Genomic DNA, 17,716 nt, shown 5'->3' on the forward strand with positions numbered 1-17,716 from the left:
ACAGTAGCGGGGATTTGATTTTACGAGCTAGTATGTACGTATGTATGGGATTAGATACGCTGATTGCCTAGCTGGGAAAATAGTTGGGTTCTTGAACGAGTATGGGTAAGTGTATTCAGCAAGTATTTTAGGACATCGTGTATTATACAAACATCGATGCTGCCCCTGGTTGTATATTGTGTGATGTTTTCCCGCGATTAAAAATGCCAGGTCGTGCCACACAATGAATTGTTAGCGTATTTATCACAGAAGCTCCAATACATGCATCCACTCACAAAAAATGGCAGGCTCATGTTAGATGGAACAGCTTGTACCCGAAGTTGTGTGTGTGACAGAGAGTATCATATGAGGGTGTATTGTGTATGTGTGTGTGCGTGTGTGTGCGTGTGTGTGCGTGTGTGTGTGTGTGTGTGTGTGTGTGTGTGTGTGTGTGTGTGTGTGTGTGTGTGTGTGTGTGTTTGTGTGTGTGCCAGCGCACTCCTCACTGATTTAGAAATTATGCCTGAGACTGTTGTTCTCAGACAAATGGTTGGTCACAAGAAATAACGACGTTTCAGTTGTGTGTTTTGTGTAAGAATATTTGGAACATCTGGTTTTGCAAATGAGTATCAAAATTTCAAATCAAACTCCCATGGCTCATTTCATTTCACAAGGTACGCCCCACTATTGCTCTAAGCATTTGTAAATACACTAATCAAACGTTCACCATCAAGTGAACATAGACCCGCATCGCGTTTTATTCTTGCTGCTTGTCTTCAATGACTTTGTAATTGCTGAAACGTCACAGTGACATGCGGCTAGCTCTGCATTCAAATATGTGAGTGTCTCCAATGCATTTTTGTTAATATAGTGACGAGAATCTTCCAAGTGGTTGTTGATGCGAAGCCTCGTCCGAATCCCCTTTATTCAGTGTTATTGTCATCGTCCATCTTCTTCTCACCAGGTAACTGTCCCCAGCTGTCACAGCCAACGCATCTTGAACCTTTACCACTGGTAGTAGTGGTAACACTGAGCTTCGTCTTCTCAACCTTTACCACGGGTAGTAGTGATAACACCGAGCTTCGTCTTCTCAACCTTTACCACGGGTAGTAGCGGTAACACTGTGCTTCGTCTTCTCAACCTTTACCACGGGTAGTAGTGGTAACACTGTGCTTCGTCTTCTCAACCTTTACCACGGGTAGTAGTGATAACACTGTGCTTCGTCTTCTCAACCTTTACCACGGGTAGTAGTGATAACACTGTGCTTCGTCTTCTCAACCTTTACCACGGGTAGTAATGGTAACACCGTGCTTCATCATCTCACCCTTACCACAGGTAGTAGTAGTAACACTTTGCTTCGTCTTCTCAACCGGATCCGCGGAACATTTGACTGCTGGTCGAACAGTGTGTGTCACTGCCTTAAATATAAAGAGGAAACTTTCACATTGGAAGCTGACAGTAAGTGGACAGCCCAGTCTTTGAGACATATCGATGTCCCTTTCATCAAGATCCAGGACCTCAAATCCGTTTTGGTAGAACGCCCTTATCAATATATATGAAGTGTATACGACATACAAAATACATAATGTTGATTGAACTATGTAGAGTTCAATGAAAAGTCCACGTTATGAGGTGCCTGTGAATGCATTAGCCATCACTGATAGACAGTCGAAAGTCCACAGCTCACGTTTACACTAATTATTGCAACTGTCTCAAATTCAAATAAAGACAGTATAGGATATCACATTGGTAAATGAAATATAGTCAGTGTTTCCAGTCATAGACCTTAGGGTAGGAACTATGGAGGTCAATGTGCGGAAAAATCCGTCAACTTTTGTAATTCAAAACAAATACCGCAGAACATAAGAATCCCATATTGCAATTAACCGGATATTGAATGCTTTCAAAGATGTCTTGTGTGAAGTGTTTTGGCAACCGTGAATCAATGATGCACAAATGGAATACTTGAACCAGCAATAGCCAGAAAGCAGCACAGCGGATTATCATAGGACGATTCCGTTAGTTGTGTCTTGTGATCCAATTGACATTCCGCTTCTTTGTTGATCTTAGATTGGCCATTTAAAGGATTGGTCATTTATTCTAATGGATGTTCACTACTGTGATAATGGTGATTGGGGGCACTGCCGGTCAATTTAGCTTTATTGGACAGATCAGTTGTGATTAGTTCGTATGTGCATTGTGGTGAAGTGTATTGCCTGATTGATTTTGTTATGCTCACTTTGGATATATAATTACTTTTCATGAGGTCAGAAAGCGCCACAGTGTACATCGGTTTGCGGGTATCTCGATAATTCTTTAAACAGCTTAATGTTAGCACAATAATTCGTTTCTCCGGTATTGTTTAAAAAGATGGTCTATGCACGTCTCTGAAAAAAGACAATTGGTTTTTCTTTCGATTCACTTGTACATTAATAATTGTACGTCAATTGAGCATATTATGGCATCAGATAAGGATAGTGTTGTCTATGATATTGGTCAGTTTTTACGTAAGGTATATGAACATAGAGTTGTCCTTACACGTGAGAGTGTGATATGTGTACATATCACAGGTAAATCCATACGCATGACAACCATTGCGTGGAATAACTCATGGTGAAAGTTCATTCAAGAATGGACCCGTGAAGGTTCGGGGGTAGAATAGGCCGTCAGGAACCCACGCTTGCCATAAAAGGCGACTATGCTTGTCGTAAGAGGTGACTAACGGGATCGGGTGGTTAGGCTTGCTGACTTGGTTCACACATGTCATGCGCAGATCGATGCTCATGTTGTGGATCATTGGATTCTCCGGTCCAGTCTCGATTAATTAGACATTAATTATAGCTGTAATATTGTTGAGTGCGGCGTAAAACTAAACTCACTCACTCATTCAAGAATGTATTTTGGGCCGATGGCCTTAGGATTGGATTAAAATGTCTGTCTCTCTGTCGTAACATAGAACGCATACATGACTCAGTGAGTGAATTATGGAAGTGAAATGTAGAGCACCTAGAAGTGTATTTCGGTTATTTGATACGACAGGTCAACCCCCGGTGAACTTCCTACCTGATGCCGATCGCTTGGGAATATCATCTTGACACCAAAGCCTGACACGACAAAACGGAACAGAATAAGGCACAGGACGTGATAGGTACAAATATACCTCTGAGAATATACAGGACGGTGGAATGGTTTTGGAATGGAATTGTGTCCATGGTGGTATTACAGAATAAACATAGCTTTTTAAATCATGTTTTGTATAGTCAATCAGTTCATATATTTGTAACAGATTGAGCAAAGAGGTATAGACATTTAACCTTTCTTACATCTACGTGCCCATTGTCAGGGATCATAAGAGATGAAACAAAACTGACTCAGAATAAATAATCTATTCAAACATTGCAAGATGTGCATGATCATCATATTCATCGTTGTGCCTTGCCCCTAAGTCCCAAAATATTCAAAGTAAATTAAAACTTTTCCACTGGTTTAATGGTATCATATGTGTATTGTAATGTAGTATGGCGATCTGCCTTCAGTTGTATAGACTATCTTCAATATATAGACTGTTTTTTACCTTGTATTGTCACCTAGAGTTCAACTGTTTTAGATCTCATTACTAATTTTACATTCAAATCTGTGATAATCTAGCTATTTCACTGTCCTTCCCTGACAAGTTTTTATAATTTCTCATTAATTACACTGTATAAATTTATTTGACCACGTCATGGTAGGGCTGAGATATTGCTTATGTGACGATAACTTTTAACTCACTTGTTGCTAGCCATCTGGTCTTGTCCTGCACAAACTGAGATGGAATTGTACAATGTGATTGGATGTATTTGTACCTTTGATTCTGCTCCACATCAAATCGTCAATTAATGTTAACTCTTACCGTGTCACACCCACAATTCCAAAACGTGGCGAAAGGTTAGGGTAACCGATAGTTTTGCAGTTGATTAATCATTCCTTCAAATATAATTGATTACCATAGCTCAGTGATTAATTACTAAAAACTGCATCTTGACAAGCTGTTATATTGGATGCCATGTCAAGGAACACATGCGCCATAAATGTCCACTCGGTCTCGAAAAGCGGTATCGACACATCTTTGAAATACCCTCTTTGTATCTTCTGAAGTCACGAAAATTAGTTGTCACATTAACAGTCGTATTTCGGTATCAAAGACATGGTACACATCACTCAGCATTACTGGGTTCCTCAGTCTTTAAGGGCTCCTACTGAAGTCAAATGTTATTATTCATGGCAATCAATCAGCGTGTGATTGCTTTCCAGAGAGCCAAAACCAAACCAACACTATCCGGTAGCAGGCACTGTCTACTAACGAAGACGACGACCAGTCGATGACCAATGTGGTCAGAATGGATTAATTTATGGATACGTACAAGCGTTATGTTTAAGACACATATAAATGCAATAAAACGTGTACCAGTGTTTAAGACAACTCATGTCTGAGGTTTAAACTGAAGGTCATGTCAATGGACAGTTTCAAACTTCACAATGCTCCACCGTGTCCCAAGTGGGAACAAGAGCAGTAACGATAACGTCATACAGACGTTCGCACTGAGATTTGAGGTGTATTTCCCTACGGCCATACAAAAGCGTATCGCTCTGCGGTGAATATCCCTGCACCATAGTGTGGAATCGACCAAACCATTGAGTCGCAGAAATTTCGTGCATACATGAATCCAAGGTGCTTGATTGTAGCGACGAGTAAACCCAATGCTCTGTTTACTGGCTTCACCGCACGTATGCACCATTGCATTATAATTCAGATGTTCTGACAGCATGATTCCCAGGTATTGGTCTTGTGAACAAACGCCTGTTTCTATTTCCCCCAAACTGAAGGTAATTTCGGTCTGTGGCATTGAAAACCCCCTTAAGTGAACTATCTTTGATTTATACCTCTTCACTGACATCGTGTTCTTATGGCACCATTTGTGTAGTACACAGAACATGAAATTCTTGTCATTCTCTGTCGTGTCATTCGCCGGGTGTAAAAACATAGGTTTCAAATTGGTGTACAGACTTTTCCATGTTGTCACATCCCTAGTGTGCAGTACCCAACCCTGTGCACTTACAAGAACCCACGAATCGTTGTTATATGCCCAGATGGTGGTACAGCAACGTGCAGTAAACATGGACTAAGTACCAAGACTATGTGTCCAAGTCCACACAGCTGTGAATGGATACCTCGTTAGGATGAGAGAGTCACAATAAACTAGTGGCAGCAAGAGTTGCATACACCCCAGAGAGTTGAGATTAATAATACGATGTGACACTGACATCCAGCGAGGGAAACAAATATCAGCGCCTTGAGCAGTCACTAGCTACTTGGATATCAGCGCTATATTAATATCCCATAATAATAAATAATTTACACAATGTCCTCGGCTTAGGCTTTTCCTATACGTACACCTCTTTCCATTTCATAAATAGTATCTAAAAGTTCATTAATGTATAGACTAAACAGCAGTGAGGATAAAATACATCCTTGTTTTAGTCTTCGGTTAACACCCAATAGATCCGTCTTTGACTGACACACAACATTGTACATTCTTGTATAGCGATTTTGTTTTTCCCCTGCACATCAGTTGTACTTAGCTTCTTCCATAGTTTTTCTCTGTTAATCCATTCTTGTGCCTTTTGGAAGTCTATAAAAGCTGCAAATGGAGATTTCCTTACTTCTGTCATATGATGACGTATTTCCCGATGAACCCATGCCGTGATGAGGGCACGTTTCACGTCCGGTGTTTGTTGCATTAAAGTCAATGTCAGATCACTCAAATCAACAGTCAAGGACAAGCAGCAATCATCATAAAACATGGTCTGTCTACCTTATGCTCAGAGACTGCCCACACTTCATTAATGACAAATTAAGTCTAATTTGACATATACATTGTGTATACAATGTCAGGACATGCAAACAGTTTCAAACACGAACAGACAAGTCTTCAATACTGTATATAAAGCGAATGATGGTATAGTTGTACTTCTGTCACCACTCTTACGTTTTGATCTGCACAGAACTATACACCACCATGAACTCCTCTTCCACAAATGATACAGTTAATTCGACGACTGTTCCAACAGAAGCGTCAACGGCTGAACCAGAACCTAGTGTTTCTTTCTCAGGATTTGGCTATGACATCATTGGCTTTATACAGTTCTCACTTGCCTTCTGTAGTTTCTTTGGAAATGGTATGGCCGTTCTGATATTTTTAAAGCATAAGCAGCTACGGTCCCCTACCAACACGTTCATCATGAACTTAATCTTCTGTGACATGCTGATGGGGATGGTGGCCTTTATAGCAGCATTTGCCGCCTTCAACCATGGATGGGTATTCGGACACAATATGTGTGTTTTTGAAGGATTTATGGTGTATTTCCTTGGCCTCTCATCAATGTACCTCTTGGCGTCCATTGCGCTTGACAGATATATTGTAATATCTAAACCACTGTCAGCCTCCAAGATTACCCAGAACGTAGCTCTACTGTGTACCGGTGTCTGTTGGGTGCTTGGCTTCTTATGGGCACTATTTCCCATCTTGGGATGGAACGAATATACTGTTGAAGGTATTGGGATCTCATGTAGTGTGATTTGGCAGAGTGACGACCCATTCTACTCCAGCTACATCATCGCCATCTTTTTTTCGTGTCTTGTAATTCCCGTCTGTTTGATGTCCTTCTCCTACTACAATGTGTACATGGCTGTAAGTATTACATTAGTGCACAACGCCTCATCACTGATTTTTATCGATTTCGAGACTACTGTAAGTATTGTTTGTAACTGAACGCCACACTCATCATTACTGTAGCTATGTAACGGCGACCTGTAAATTACCGAGACTGAACCAAACAAGTGATTGACATCAAGAGTAACGACCTGTGTATATGGGATACGATGACATGTGTCAAGCAGGTCAGCGAGCGTGGCCACCCAATCCTGTCAGACCGTTTTCTTTGCTACTGCATGCACTGCGTGAGTGAGAGAGTTGTGTTTTACGCCGCTTTTAGCAATATTTCGGCAATATCACTTCGGGGAACACCAGAAATGGGTTTCACACATTGTATACATGTTGGGAATCGAAACCGAGTCTTTGGCGTGACGCGTCAATCACTAGGCTACCCCCACCGACCCTGTACAATGTATGGATCACGTGCAATAGGCAGGGGTTGGCCCAAATTCTAAACCGGATATTCTTCGACAGATTGGAATCTAAAGGTCGAAGGATAAAAGCAAAACAATACGGAAGGTTTTTCGCGATTTATTTTCTTGGCGTATATTTGGATCATCGAACATGAATTTGACAAACCTTTGTTCTTTTGAACTAGGCAATACTATTTCACCCTTACAACTGCTGTCCTGTTACTAAATGTAACGGAAGATGATAGTGTGTGTGTGTGAGAGCGTTAAGTTTTGAAGTCGCATCGGCAAATATTCAGCCATATCTTGACTAAAACTACTTCTAAATTCATAATGCATACATATGATATATAACACTTCGCCAACTAATGGCAGTAAAATCACTAGATTAGCACAATAAAACTAGCAAGCATATATCTTTAAACACAGAAAAATATTTCTGAACATTGTAATGTAAAATCACCGAGACCACGGGGACGTACAATACCTTTGCTACCTGCATGGACCTGGCTGGATTTATATCATTAGGAAGATGATGTGCTTTGTCGGATGTTGGTTGTAGGTGGTACTTATATTTGCTAAATCAACTAACCTCTGCAATGACAAACTGATACTACTGTGGTTGGTAAGTATCAAACGATCAAAGTAGATGACCCACAGTCAACCTGCTTACACATTCTAATCACAAGATCCCCATTAATCGGCTCACTCTTGATATCAATACATGGACATTCGAGACCTACACCTGTTCGGGGATTCATTTTGAAAGCTGATAATGTTATTCAGATTGCATATAATGAATAATGCTAGAAGCGGTGTATCATTGAGCTCTCTCACCTAAATCATCACAATTAACGGAACAATAGCAAGTGAGGCTAAGATAGAGCGCCGTTATTTTGTAGATTGTGCCCAAATGTCAAGTATACTGAGAGAAGAAATAAGGAATAGCTTGAAAATACAAGTGTGCCTGTGTTTTCCCCAGGTTTCGTCACAAGCTTAGTATCGTACAACTTGTGAAGACACAGGGTAAAAAATAAAGGAACATTTGTGCTTTCCTTGAGTATATTTTGTGAATTCAGATATCGTCTCGGATAAATTCTTTGAAAGGCATTTTAGATGTTGGGATGTATAATACAGAACAAGTTTTACGGATAACAACTTCATTTATTCGTGTGTGCGACGGTACAAGAATCTGTATCGCGCGAAACGGCGCACTCACGAATAAAAGAAGTTTGTTGTGTATTAGCACCGGATAGATTTAATAACAATATATTTCCCACTAAAATATACGGGGACCCTTGCAATACTGGTGCGCGCTCAGCGTCCGATGATCGCGAATGCAAGTTTTACTTCGCTCTGAGTACGGTCTACGTTTTGTTTTGGATTCCAGTACGTGTGAGCTTCAAAGACCTGCATCCCATGTGGAATTCGGTGGACATTAAGTTGAAAACGACGACTCAAATACTGATCACTATACTCACTCTGTTTTGATTTTTTAACACATTTGTGTTAATTATGTTGTGATCATGTCATATTGTGTATCCTGTTTTGTTTAAATTACAAATATGATGGTATTGGTCGTTATTTCTGTATTAAACCAGCATACTATGACAAACTAAACAAACATGACAAAAGCATCAATCAATGACTTCACCAGATCTAAACGTCACTCACTGTTACTGTTAACCTTCGTTTAATGTGTTACTACAGAACAGACTGAGATACTACTGACTTCTTAAACAATATTAATACAAAGAAAACAAACAGTAATTCAACTATCACATTTTGCCAGGTGCGAAACGTCTCGAGGAACAGTGTGTGGGACCTCAAGAGTCGAGTCGCCAGGAAAAAACTGAAAGTAGAGAAAAAGATGTTGAAGACTTGTGTAGCGATGGTTTGTGAGTAATCCCTAATAACACTATGCAATTTTTTTCTGTTAAAATGCATATGTTTTTTGTTTGCTGTGTGTTTGTTTGTCTTTTATTCAGCGTGAAATATCATTTGAATATCCACCCTTTGACAATATGCCCATAATACCACTAAAACTGGATTTTAGCGTTGCTCGGATATAGTCGAACGCCTCAAATAAAGTATGTTGGGTGGAACCTGATAGGGTGTTGTATCATTTAAAACAGCCTTGACGTTTGATTTTCTTCGTGTGAAGTATACACGGTTCTCTGCATTCACCGGTCATGTGATCATTTATCGCATCTGTTAAGTGGTTTATTTAAATGACGAAAACATTCGTTTAGACTGAAAAGGCGTTATATTCAATTATTTATCTCCTAAGATAACTTTAACATGGGCACCGTTTGCTTCTTCCGTGTGCGTGGACCTCTCGTTCAGCGGCATGTCATCACCTTGAGCATCGTTCCCACGTTCGACTCGAAATGTGAACCCATCTCGCTCTCTCGCTACGGCTTTTTTAATCCCCATTTTATGCAGTTTTATTACTAAACTGTCAAACGTATTCCAGTGAGACTAGGTTTCATTGAAACTGAAAGCTCAATAATACATTTCAATCATTTCATTTCGCAATGGACTCTTTTTATCGTACCTTGCATTCGTGGATGGTAATTATATCAATTTATCATGATTGAGTGCAGATTTAATGTCACATGGGCTCTATTTCAGCCAAATCAAATCGTGACTAACAAAGGTTCAAATTTATACCTCAACAAAAATAAATTCAGAGAATATACTTATCTGCCTGCAAAATGCAGCCAAATCAAATCGTGACTAACAAAGGTTCAAATTTATACCTCAACAAAAATAAATTCAGAGAATATACTTACCTGCCTGCAAAATGCAGTGAGGTAACTAGAACATCACAATTACAACTTTAAAACGTGTATATGAAAACTTTTAACATCTTAACTATGAAAGACATAAAATGTCTTCGCTATGTATGTTTGTCTGGGAAAGTACCTTGTTTAAAATAGTGATAACATTATTGAAGTAAAACATGAGTCCGGGACCACAAACAAAAGATACCATTACTGGCTTGATAACGGTGTCAGCAGCGACACAGAATTCGAAGCGTCGCAGAACGATATTGACCGTCCGCTTCACACACATCTCGCTGGGTATGTTGTATGAACGGTTTCTTTCTTGTTTGACGCTCATTCAGCAATATATATGATAAATACAGTCTGTAGACAAGTGGAAATGACACGTAATGCCATACACCATTAACCAAGTCAGCGACTTTGACCACTCTACCCTGTCAGTCGCGTCTTATGACAAACGTTGGTTGCTGAAGATCAATAGGTTTTTTTATAACAAGAATGTTGAATGTGTTTAGGTATGAGGTGTTGTCCTAGCTATAGATTATTTTTTTCAGGGGCATGACTTATGACGCTCTTTTGCAGTGACGATCGTTTCCTAAGAAAATAATCTATAGCTCAGACAACACCCCATCCCTAAACGCATTCAACACAGGTGATCAAAGATGGATAATTACAAAAATGAAAACAGTAGAAACCAAAAACAAAACTCACCGATACGGGTGCTCCTTCCAGTGACGCCATGTTTGATGGGTTGTGTTTCTTCCAGTACGATATAAATAACCAAAGCTTTTGATGAAATTGATAATGCATGTTGAAGCAAACTGACGTGAAGACGTGTTTCATCAGCAAGATGGCATTATAACAATAAACATGGACGTAGTGGTGACAACTGCAGACGGTACGTGCGATGCTGGAAGGTCAAGGCCATTCCTCACAGCCGACGGTTGGCCCGTATGTCAACAGCACGAAGTCGTCTGGTGACTGAATCGGCTCACGCGACGACACAATGATGTGGAACCTGAAGACGTCACCGTCAGCATTCGATTGTGTAGGTGAACAACCCGCGGATAGCGACCCTCGTGGGGTATTGTGACTTTGGGACGTCCACTTCCGGTCGATCACATGTCTGACGTGGCATACTGACACGGTTAAACAGCTGAGTTATGGTTTATTTTGTGCAACCCAATGCCTTTGCAATATGGCTTTTGGAGGTGCCCATTTGTGCCATTCCTGTCGTCCATGCCCGTGGCGCCGACGTCAATATTGGTATTTTCTCGTGAGATTTGTGTCAAGTGGTTGTTCAGTCTTCACGACAAACATGTTTTAGACCCTCTGCACAACAATCACAATTTTGCAAAACGTCGTGCAAAACGCGTTCAAATGTTTTTTGTTTTTTTTGTGTTGTTTTGACAAAAGAAACACGATGGTTGCGCTCTATGCAATGAATGTTCTTCAATTTTAACTTTACTAGTTAAAACGTATATTTAGGATTGCAGCAACAATTACACCTGTGTACTTTCTTTTGCTCTTGAGTTTAGTTAGACGCATAATCTGTGAATCGTAAACATTTGACGACAAGACCAAGAACAATATTTTCTTTAAAACAAATTCTAAGCAGTGACAAACTGGCCACTTCCGAACTGGTAGCTGTGGACACGTATTAACGACAACAGTGTATTTGTGACGAGTCATAATGTGGTATGACAAAGTAACTCATGTTCAGTGTGTGTGTGTGATTGTGCGGGCTTGCGTGAGGGTGTGTGTGTATGTATGCGTGTGTGTGCGTGTGTGCGTGTGTGTGTGTATGAAGACGTCAGGACCACGCAAACATGATGAATTTTAGAATATCCTGATCAATGTTCCACTGTCAGGATACAAGGGATGGTGTGGTACCTTGGTCTTAAGGCGTTCGCTGGTCGTGTAGAACATACAGTTCAGATTCCCTGGGTAAAAGGTGCCCATTTCTGGAGTCCCCTGCCGTGATACTACTGAAATATTGCTTAATGAGACCTACGTCCATACTCATTCACTGTCAAGATGCGTTGCCACATTTATCAGTGGCACTTAAGCCTCCTATTCATCAAACCGCCTCTTGTGACCAGCAAATAATCCCGTTTAGAATCGGAATTCCAAAGGGGCACATTAATCATGCTGCATTATTAATATGCAACAGAGATTATCAGGTATCTTTTTCATTATTGTAATCAATTGTCCATCATGGGATTACTCCTATTAGCATATATATCTTTCATCTGTGGATTAGTATTAATAGATTATGTGAATTTACATAATTCATCGATGGGTCTTCACCTCTGTCAGGAACGTGATAAGATGTCAACATTGAAATTGACTATCACCGTAATCTGGTATGGCCCATTAACTGTCTCTCGAGAAGATCCAGATTAGAATTGCTTATCGTTAGAGACGACCCCCGGGATCGGGTTGTCAGGCTTGCTGACTTGGTTGATACATGTCATAGACCGATGATCATGCTGTTGATCATTGGATTGTCTGACACAGACTCGATTATTTAAAGGCCGCCGCTATATAGCTGGAATATTGCCCGCCCATTCATGTGTATATAACACTGTTACCGCACATTCCATATTTGAAATTCTGGTTAAATCTTCCTATCATCATCAGTGTCTAAAGGATGGTGTAAATCCAGCTAGGGTCCATGTAAGTAGCAAAAGAAATGTAAGTCCCCTGGATCCTCGCATGGTGATCTACCTTCAGCTGTTGGTGATGTATATAGCCCGCGTTTTATCTTGTTTTATCCAAATAGTGCTATCAGGTTTACCGTTCGACACTAGTTTTAAATTGTAACTGTGATATTCTCGTTGTTTAACTGTCCTTTGACGACATGTTATCATAATATACACATATCCCAATGACGTTTCAAATCTGTTCTCGTCACGATAAGGCTGAAATATTGCCGATGTGACGTTAAATATTAACTCACTTAGTCATTCCATATTAGAAGATTGTGCACTTAATACAATCTCAGAGATTCTGACTTATGAGCTCTAAAACATGAACATGGTCAAAGGCCATTGACATTACTGGGGTGAGGGCAGAATTTGTTCGCTCCTAACATCATGGTTTCTTGTATCTTTTTATCTTGATTTTAATAAAAAATATTAATACATATGTTAATGAGACAACTACGAATAAACGGACGAGTAATCATGACAACATATCACAGCCATACGTAACATAACAATTTGCAGGCTCGTTGGTGACGTCTATTGAGTATGGATGAAAACTTAATGTATTAGGTTTCTGGTGTTTTAGTGGGTGAGTTACAATTTCAGGTCACATCGGCAATATTTAACCCATATCGTGATTACAACGCGTTTCTAACTTCATCATAAACACATGTAAACCATTAAAAGCCTGCCAACGAAGCAGAGTAAACTCAAGTAGAATGTCACAGACACAAATGTAAAACTAGTATCTAGCTCGGATTTCAAACAAGGACAATGCAATAATATATGGATCGCCAGCGACCGGTGGCAAGTCACCATACTTGGGACCATGGAACGTACAGTACCTTTGATACCTGCATGGACCCTAGCTGGATTTATGCCATCCCATCACCCGCTGGCGATTGTTCGAAATTTAAGCCGTAACTGAAAATCACACAAATGCTACGTGATAGGTTGAAGGTATCCAGGGCAATAATTTAACAGTGCTTCATCATCCATTGAGGATGCTGTTGTTGTATGTCTAAGAATGGATGCTAGTAGACTGCCCGTACATCATGTTTCATTTGGCCGGATGATGTTGACCGTAACTGTTACAATAACAAGATATTAAACTGAACAATAAAAACTTTTTTCCACCGAGAACTGAGCAAGGTGTAATAGTCACGCACACAATATCTGTTTTTTGTTGTTGAAATTTGTTGCGCAGCAATACCATCTCTAATAATATAAATCCTTTGTTGTTGATCGGGCTTCTTATGCTCTAGGTGTCTTTAGACTGTTTATACCACGAGTTCGGTCCCAGCACGATGACATTTCACAATACGAACAACACACGTCCAACCCAAGTGTGGAATGGAATCAAATGGCTGGCCAAACCACAAGGTTACACAGATGTGCAAGACATTAAGTGAGAGAGTGAGTTTTACACCGCACTAAGCAATATTCCATCTATATGGCGGCGGTCTGTAAATAATCGAGAGTGGGCCAGACACTCCAGAGATCAAGAGCAAGAGCATCGATCTACACAAATGGTAACCGATGACATGTGTCAACCAAGACAGCGAGCCTGACCACCCGATCCCGTTAGTCGCCTCTTACGACAAGCATATTGGCCGTTTGTGGCAAGCATGTGGACCTATTATTACCTCGGATCTTCACGGTTCGCAAAACATTAAGAGAAACGCCAGTATGTTCTACCCGTAGTACCGCATCAAACGTGTTAAAAACATGCGAGACGAAGGTCAAAATATGCATCAAAGATTGATTGCACCTTTCAGCTATATTTCTTCTGTCCTGGTTGCCCTACGCCGTTGTGTCCTTCATCTCAGCCTTTGGTGACCCTACCCTGATTTCCCCGCTAATGGCGACAATACCCGCCCTGGTAGCCAAGTCGGCTGGATTGTGGAACCCTCTGATCTACGTTGCCACCAACAAACAATTCCGCTATGGCTTCTACGCCATCATTCCATGCAAAGGAATCAAAGACTCGCTGGTGAAGAAGGAAGAAAAACAACCAGAGTCCTCGCAAGAATCAGATCTGGATGAAGAAGACGACAAGAAGAATACTAAAAAGGTAACACTTTTAAATTCTCGATCTGATAACAAAACCTGGGTGAGGGAATCCATCAATGATAATCACTGGATTGTCTAGCCCAGACTCGATTATTTACAAACCACCTAAGAATAAATAACGCCGTTGAAAATAGCCAAACAAACAAAATGACAATCTACGGATATACACAATACCGTTTCATACAGTACTTAATCTATATATATATATAGCCAGGCACCTAATCGCCAGCAGATATCAAAGACACTCATTCACAGAGGTTTCCACAAACGCTACATATATTGTACAGTCTTCATTGAGAAGTGAAATGTTTACTTAACTAAGAAACTCTTATCCCCAATACATAACAGCTAGACATAGAAAAATATATACTGACTCATTTTCCTTGGTTAATGATAGCAATATCTACATGATCTCATAGCTCCATGGCGTACCAACAAAGTCACAGCCCTCCTAAATGCTTAAGGGACTATTTGACTCATTGTTTTGCAAAATACCAATGTTCAGTTACGAGCAACACCACTGTAAATGCAATCAGCTTTAATCTGTATACCACTAGTGGATCATTGATCAACAGCCAGAGTCACAGGCCTAGACAGAGATTCGTGGTTCAAAGGGTTTCAGACCCTTGAATCAAAACGTGCGACTGCCAAGCCTTTCGGCCCTAATCTTGTTTTCATTTGTGTCAACACGTTTGCTGTATCCGACTGGTCATTTCAGGAAAAGAAAGAAGAGAAAGCCGGGACATCCGGACGACCCAAAGGCAATGCTGTGGCTCCGGCACCTGAGGAAGAGTCCGGTAATGAACCTACGGTAATTGAGGATGTTTCACACATGGATGAGACGGACGTCGAACTCAAGGACATCAAGAAGAAATAGGCCAATAGGCTATGCGTATTGATTTTTCATCTAGTGGGCGAGTAAACACTATATGTCATTGAACGAGGCTTTGGATCAAAGTAAAACGATAAGCTTTCCCCTTACTACGCAGAGACGAGTCTTAAATTAGCTTAATTTAGAACATGTAGGTTTATTCTGGAAACAGGCACCAGACCTTGGTGTCCTACTGTGAGCAGGATTACGTACATATTTGAAGATATATATATATATATATTTCATCCTCTGCTGTCCGTTACACGCTACTGATTACAATGATTACAAGCTACAGACGTTGCGGTATATGTAACACATATTTACTATATAAAAAGAGATGAAACGCGTTCGATAGTGGCAGGACATCTTAGATCGCAATCCATAGTTCGATCCCGACCATATCGTAAGCGTCAGTTAATAAAACAGATACTGACGCCCTCAAGTATTACATGCAAACGAACCGAAATTGTTCATTGACAAAAGCACGGAACATAATGACGAGGTCACAATTACATCAGACATATCTTAACAAACTGAGGTGTCTTCCACATGTGTTAAAATATCATGGTTGGAATAGTGATCATTGGTTAGACGTTTCCTGCCAATACACTATCAAATCTAATTGAAAACATACATAACTATGGTGAAACTAATTCTTGAATCTTTGTATCCCGAAAACTTACTGTTAAACACGTACTGTTTGTAATTTCGTACCATGTCTTACACCAAAATTCACCTTTACAGACACTTGCAGTCTGTGCATGCAGTAATAACATCACAAAAATGAAACGTGTATAATGTATGGTATAGATACACGACTGTCCAACAGACATGATAAGCACTTATGCCTTTGGTCAGGGTCTGTATACGGTTTGTTTGTTCCTGTCACCTTTCGCAATAAATTCCACTTAATAGAATAGAATAGAAGTCTTAGGACTGAACCACAATCATATATTTACCGTTTACTTACGGGGAACAATGTATACAACGGTTGCCGTCTACACGTCCATGCATTTTTGCAATATAAACGTTTTCCTCTAGTATCTGTATGTAGATAGATAGATGGTTATAGATATATAGATATATATATAAGCTATGGAAGTTCAGCATGTGGGACTACATTGTGTATATAGGGCACTGGGGATTTTGAAGCACACATATTATTTGTGCTTACTGTTATGTAGGACACAGGTTTACTTGGCCAGTGATATATATTTTCATTACCCGCGTATTAAACTATGTATTACTACAATAAATAAAATACTGATCAACCGGTGACTGTATTTTTCGCTTTTCTTTTTGCTGTAATATCTTACACAAAACAGCAAATGTAACCTTAATTATCAGTGAAATCATCGTGTTATATGCTTGCGTATGATCAGTAATGTCGGTGGACATTGTGTTAAAATGGTCAAATTATCAGTTAAGTAAGATCATTGCTGGCACCCGCCAACATTAATACCCATACATCAGTCGTCGTTTCCTAAGGTCAAAAACTGTGACATTCAGGCAGTAAATATACGATATGTAATGTAGGACACGCAGAACTGCCACGTCTGGAGTCCACCCAGGCTCCGAAATGAAGAACCCGTCAGTAGACAATGGCCCGTGTTGAGTTTAGCACGTTCGGAGAAACAATATCTGAGTAAAAGATTCCAACTTACATGGCTACAAGGACAAAAGACGAAAGTTGACCATGATACGTTGAGTAAACGTGCACATATAGATGAATTGATAACATACGTAAACTTCATGTTAAAAAATAAAAACACAATTACTGTACTGGAGACAATTTCATACGAGTGGATCCGGAATTCAGGAATCCTTCAACAATATTCGCCGTCCAAAACTCTCATTAGGTACATCTTGCACAACAGTTGTCAGATAATCACATAGTGGGGTATCCTTTCGGGAGAAATTATCTGTTTCAGTGGAAATATTTAATCAATTTATTCAGTACATAAAAGTCGTCGATGCTTTGCCATTTCCGATATTTTGCTGACAGTTAAGATCAGGGCTAGAATCGGTCTTCAGTCTTCAACAGTAGACTACAAGGCTACAACAAACTATTTCTTCCTGATGATAGTACTTTATGATGCACTGTCTTTATCCTCAGAAACCATTTCATTTT

At 40.0% G+C, this 17,716-nt stretch overlaps 1 protein-coding gene across 1 annotated transcript; it reads left to right on the plus strand.

Moving 5' to 3' along the window:
• Window positions 1-6,038: 6,038 nt before the first annotated feature.
• Window positions 6,039-15,752, plus strand: LOC137284395 (visual pigment-like receptor peropsin). Its single transcript, XM_067816184.1, has 4 exons — window positions 6,039-6,710; window positions 8,937-9,042; window positions 14,420-14,715; window positions 15,433-15,752. The coding sequence occupies exons 1-4, from the start codon at window positions 6,039-6,041 to the stop codon at window positions 15,589-15,591; spliced, it is 1,233 nt and encodes a 410-aa protein (XP_067672285.1). The 3' UTR covers window positions 15,592-15,752.
• Window positions 15,753-17,716: the final 1,964 nt, after the last annotated feature.

Source organism: Haliotis asinina, chromosome 5 (assembly GCF_037392515.1).
Source record: "Haliotis asinina isolate JCU_RB_2024 chromosome 5, JCU_Hal_asi_v2, whole genome shotgun sequence".
NCBI classification, from domain to species: domain Eukaryota; kingdom Metazoa; phylum Mollusca; class Gastropoda; order Lepetellida; family Haliotidae; genus Haliotis; species Haliotis asinina.

Excerpts from the sequence above, each read along its gene's own strand:
- LOC137284395 (XM_067816184.1), top strand. The coding sequence starts at position 6,039 with ATGAACTCCTCTTCCACAAATGATACAGTTAATTCGACGACTGTTCCA. Across the intron at positions 6,711-8,936 it reads ACTACAATGTGTACATGGCT|GTGCGAAACGTCTCGAGGAA; the intron begins GTAAGTATTACA and ends ACATTTTGCCAG. Across the intron at positions 9,043-14,419 it reads GACTTGTGTAGCGATGGTTT|CTATATTTCTTCTGTCCTGG; the intron begins GTGAGTAATCCC and ends TGCACCTTTCAG.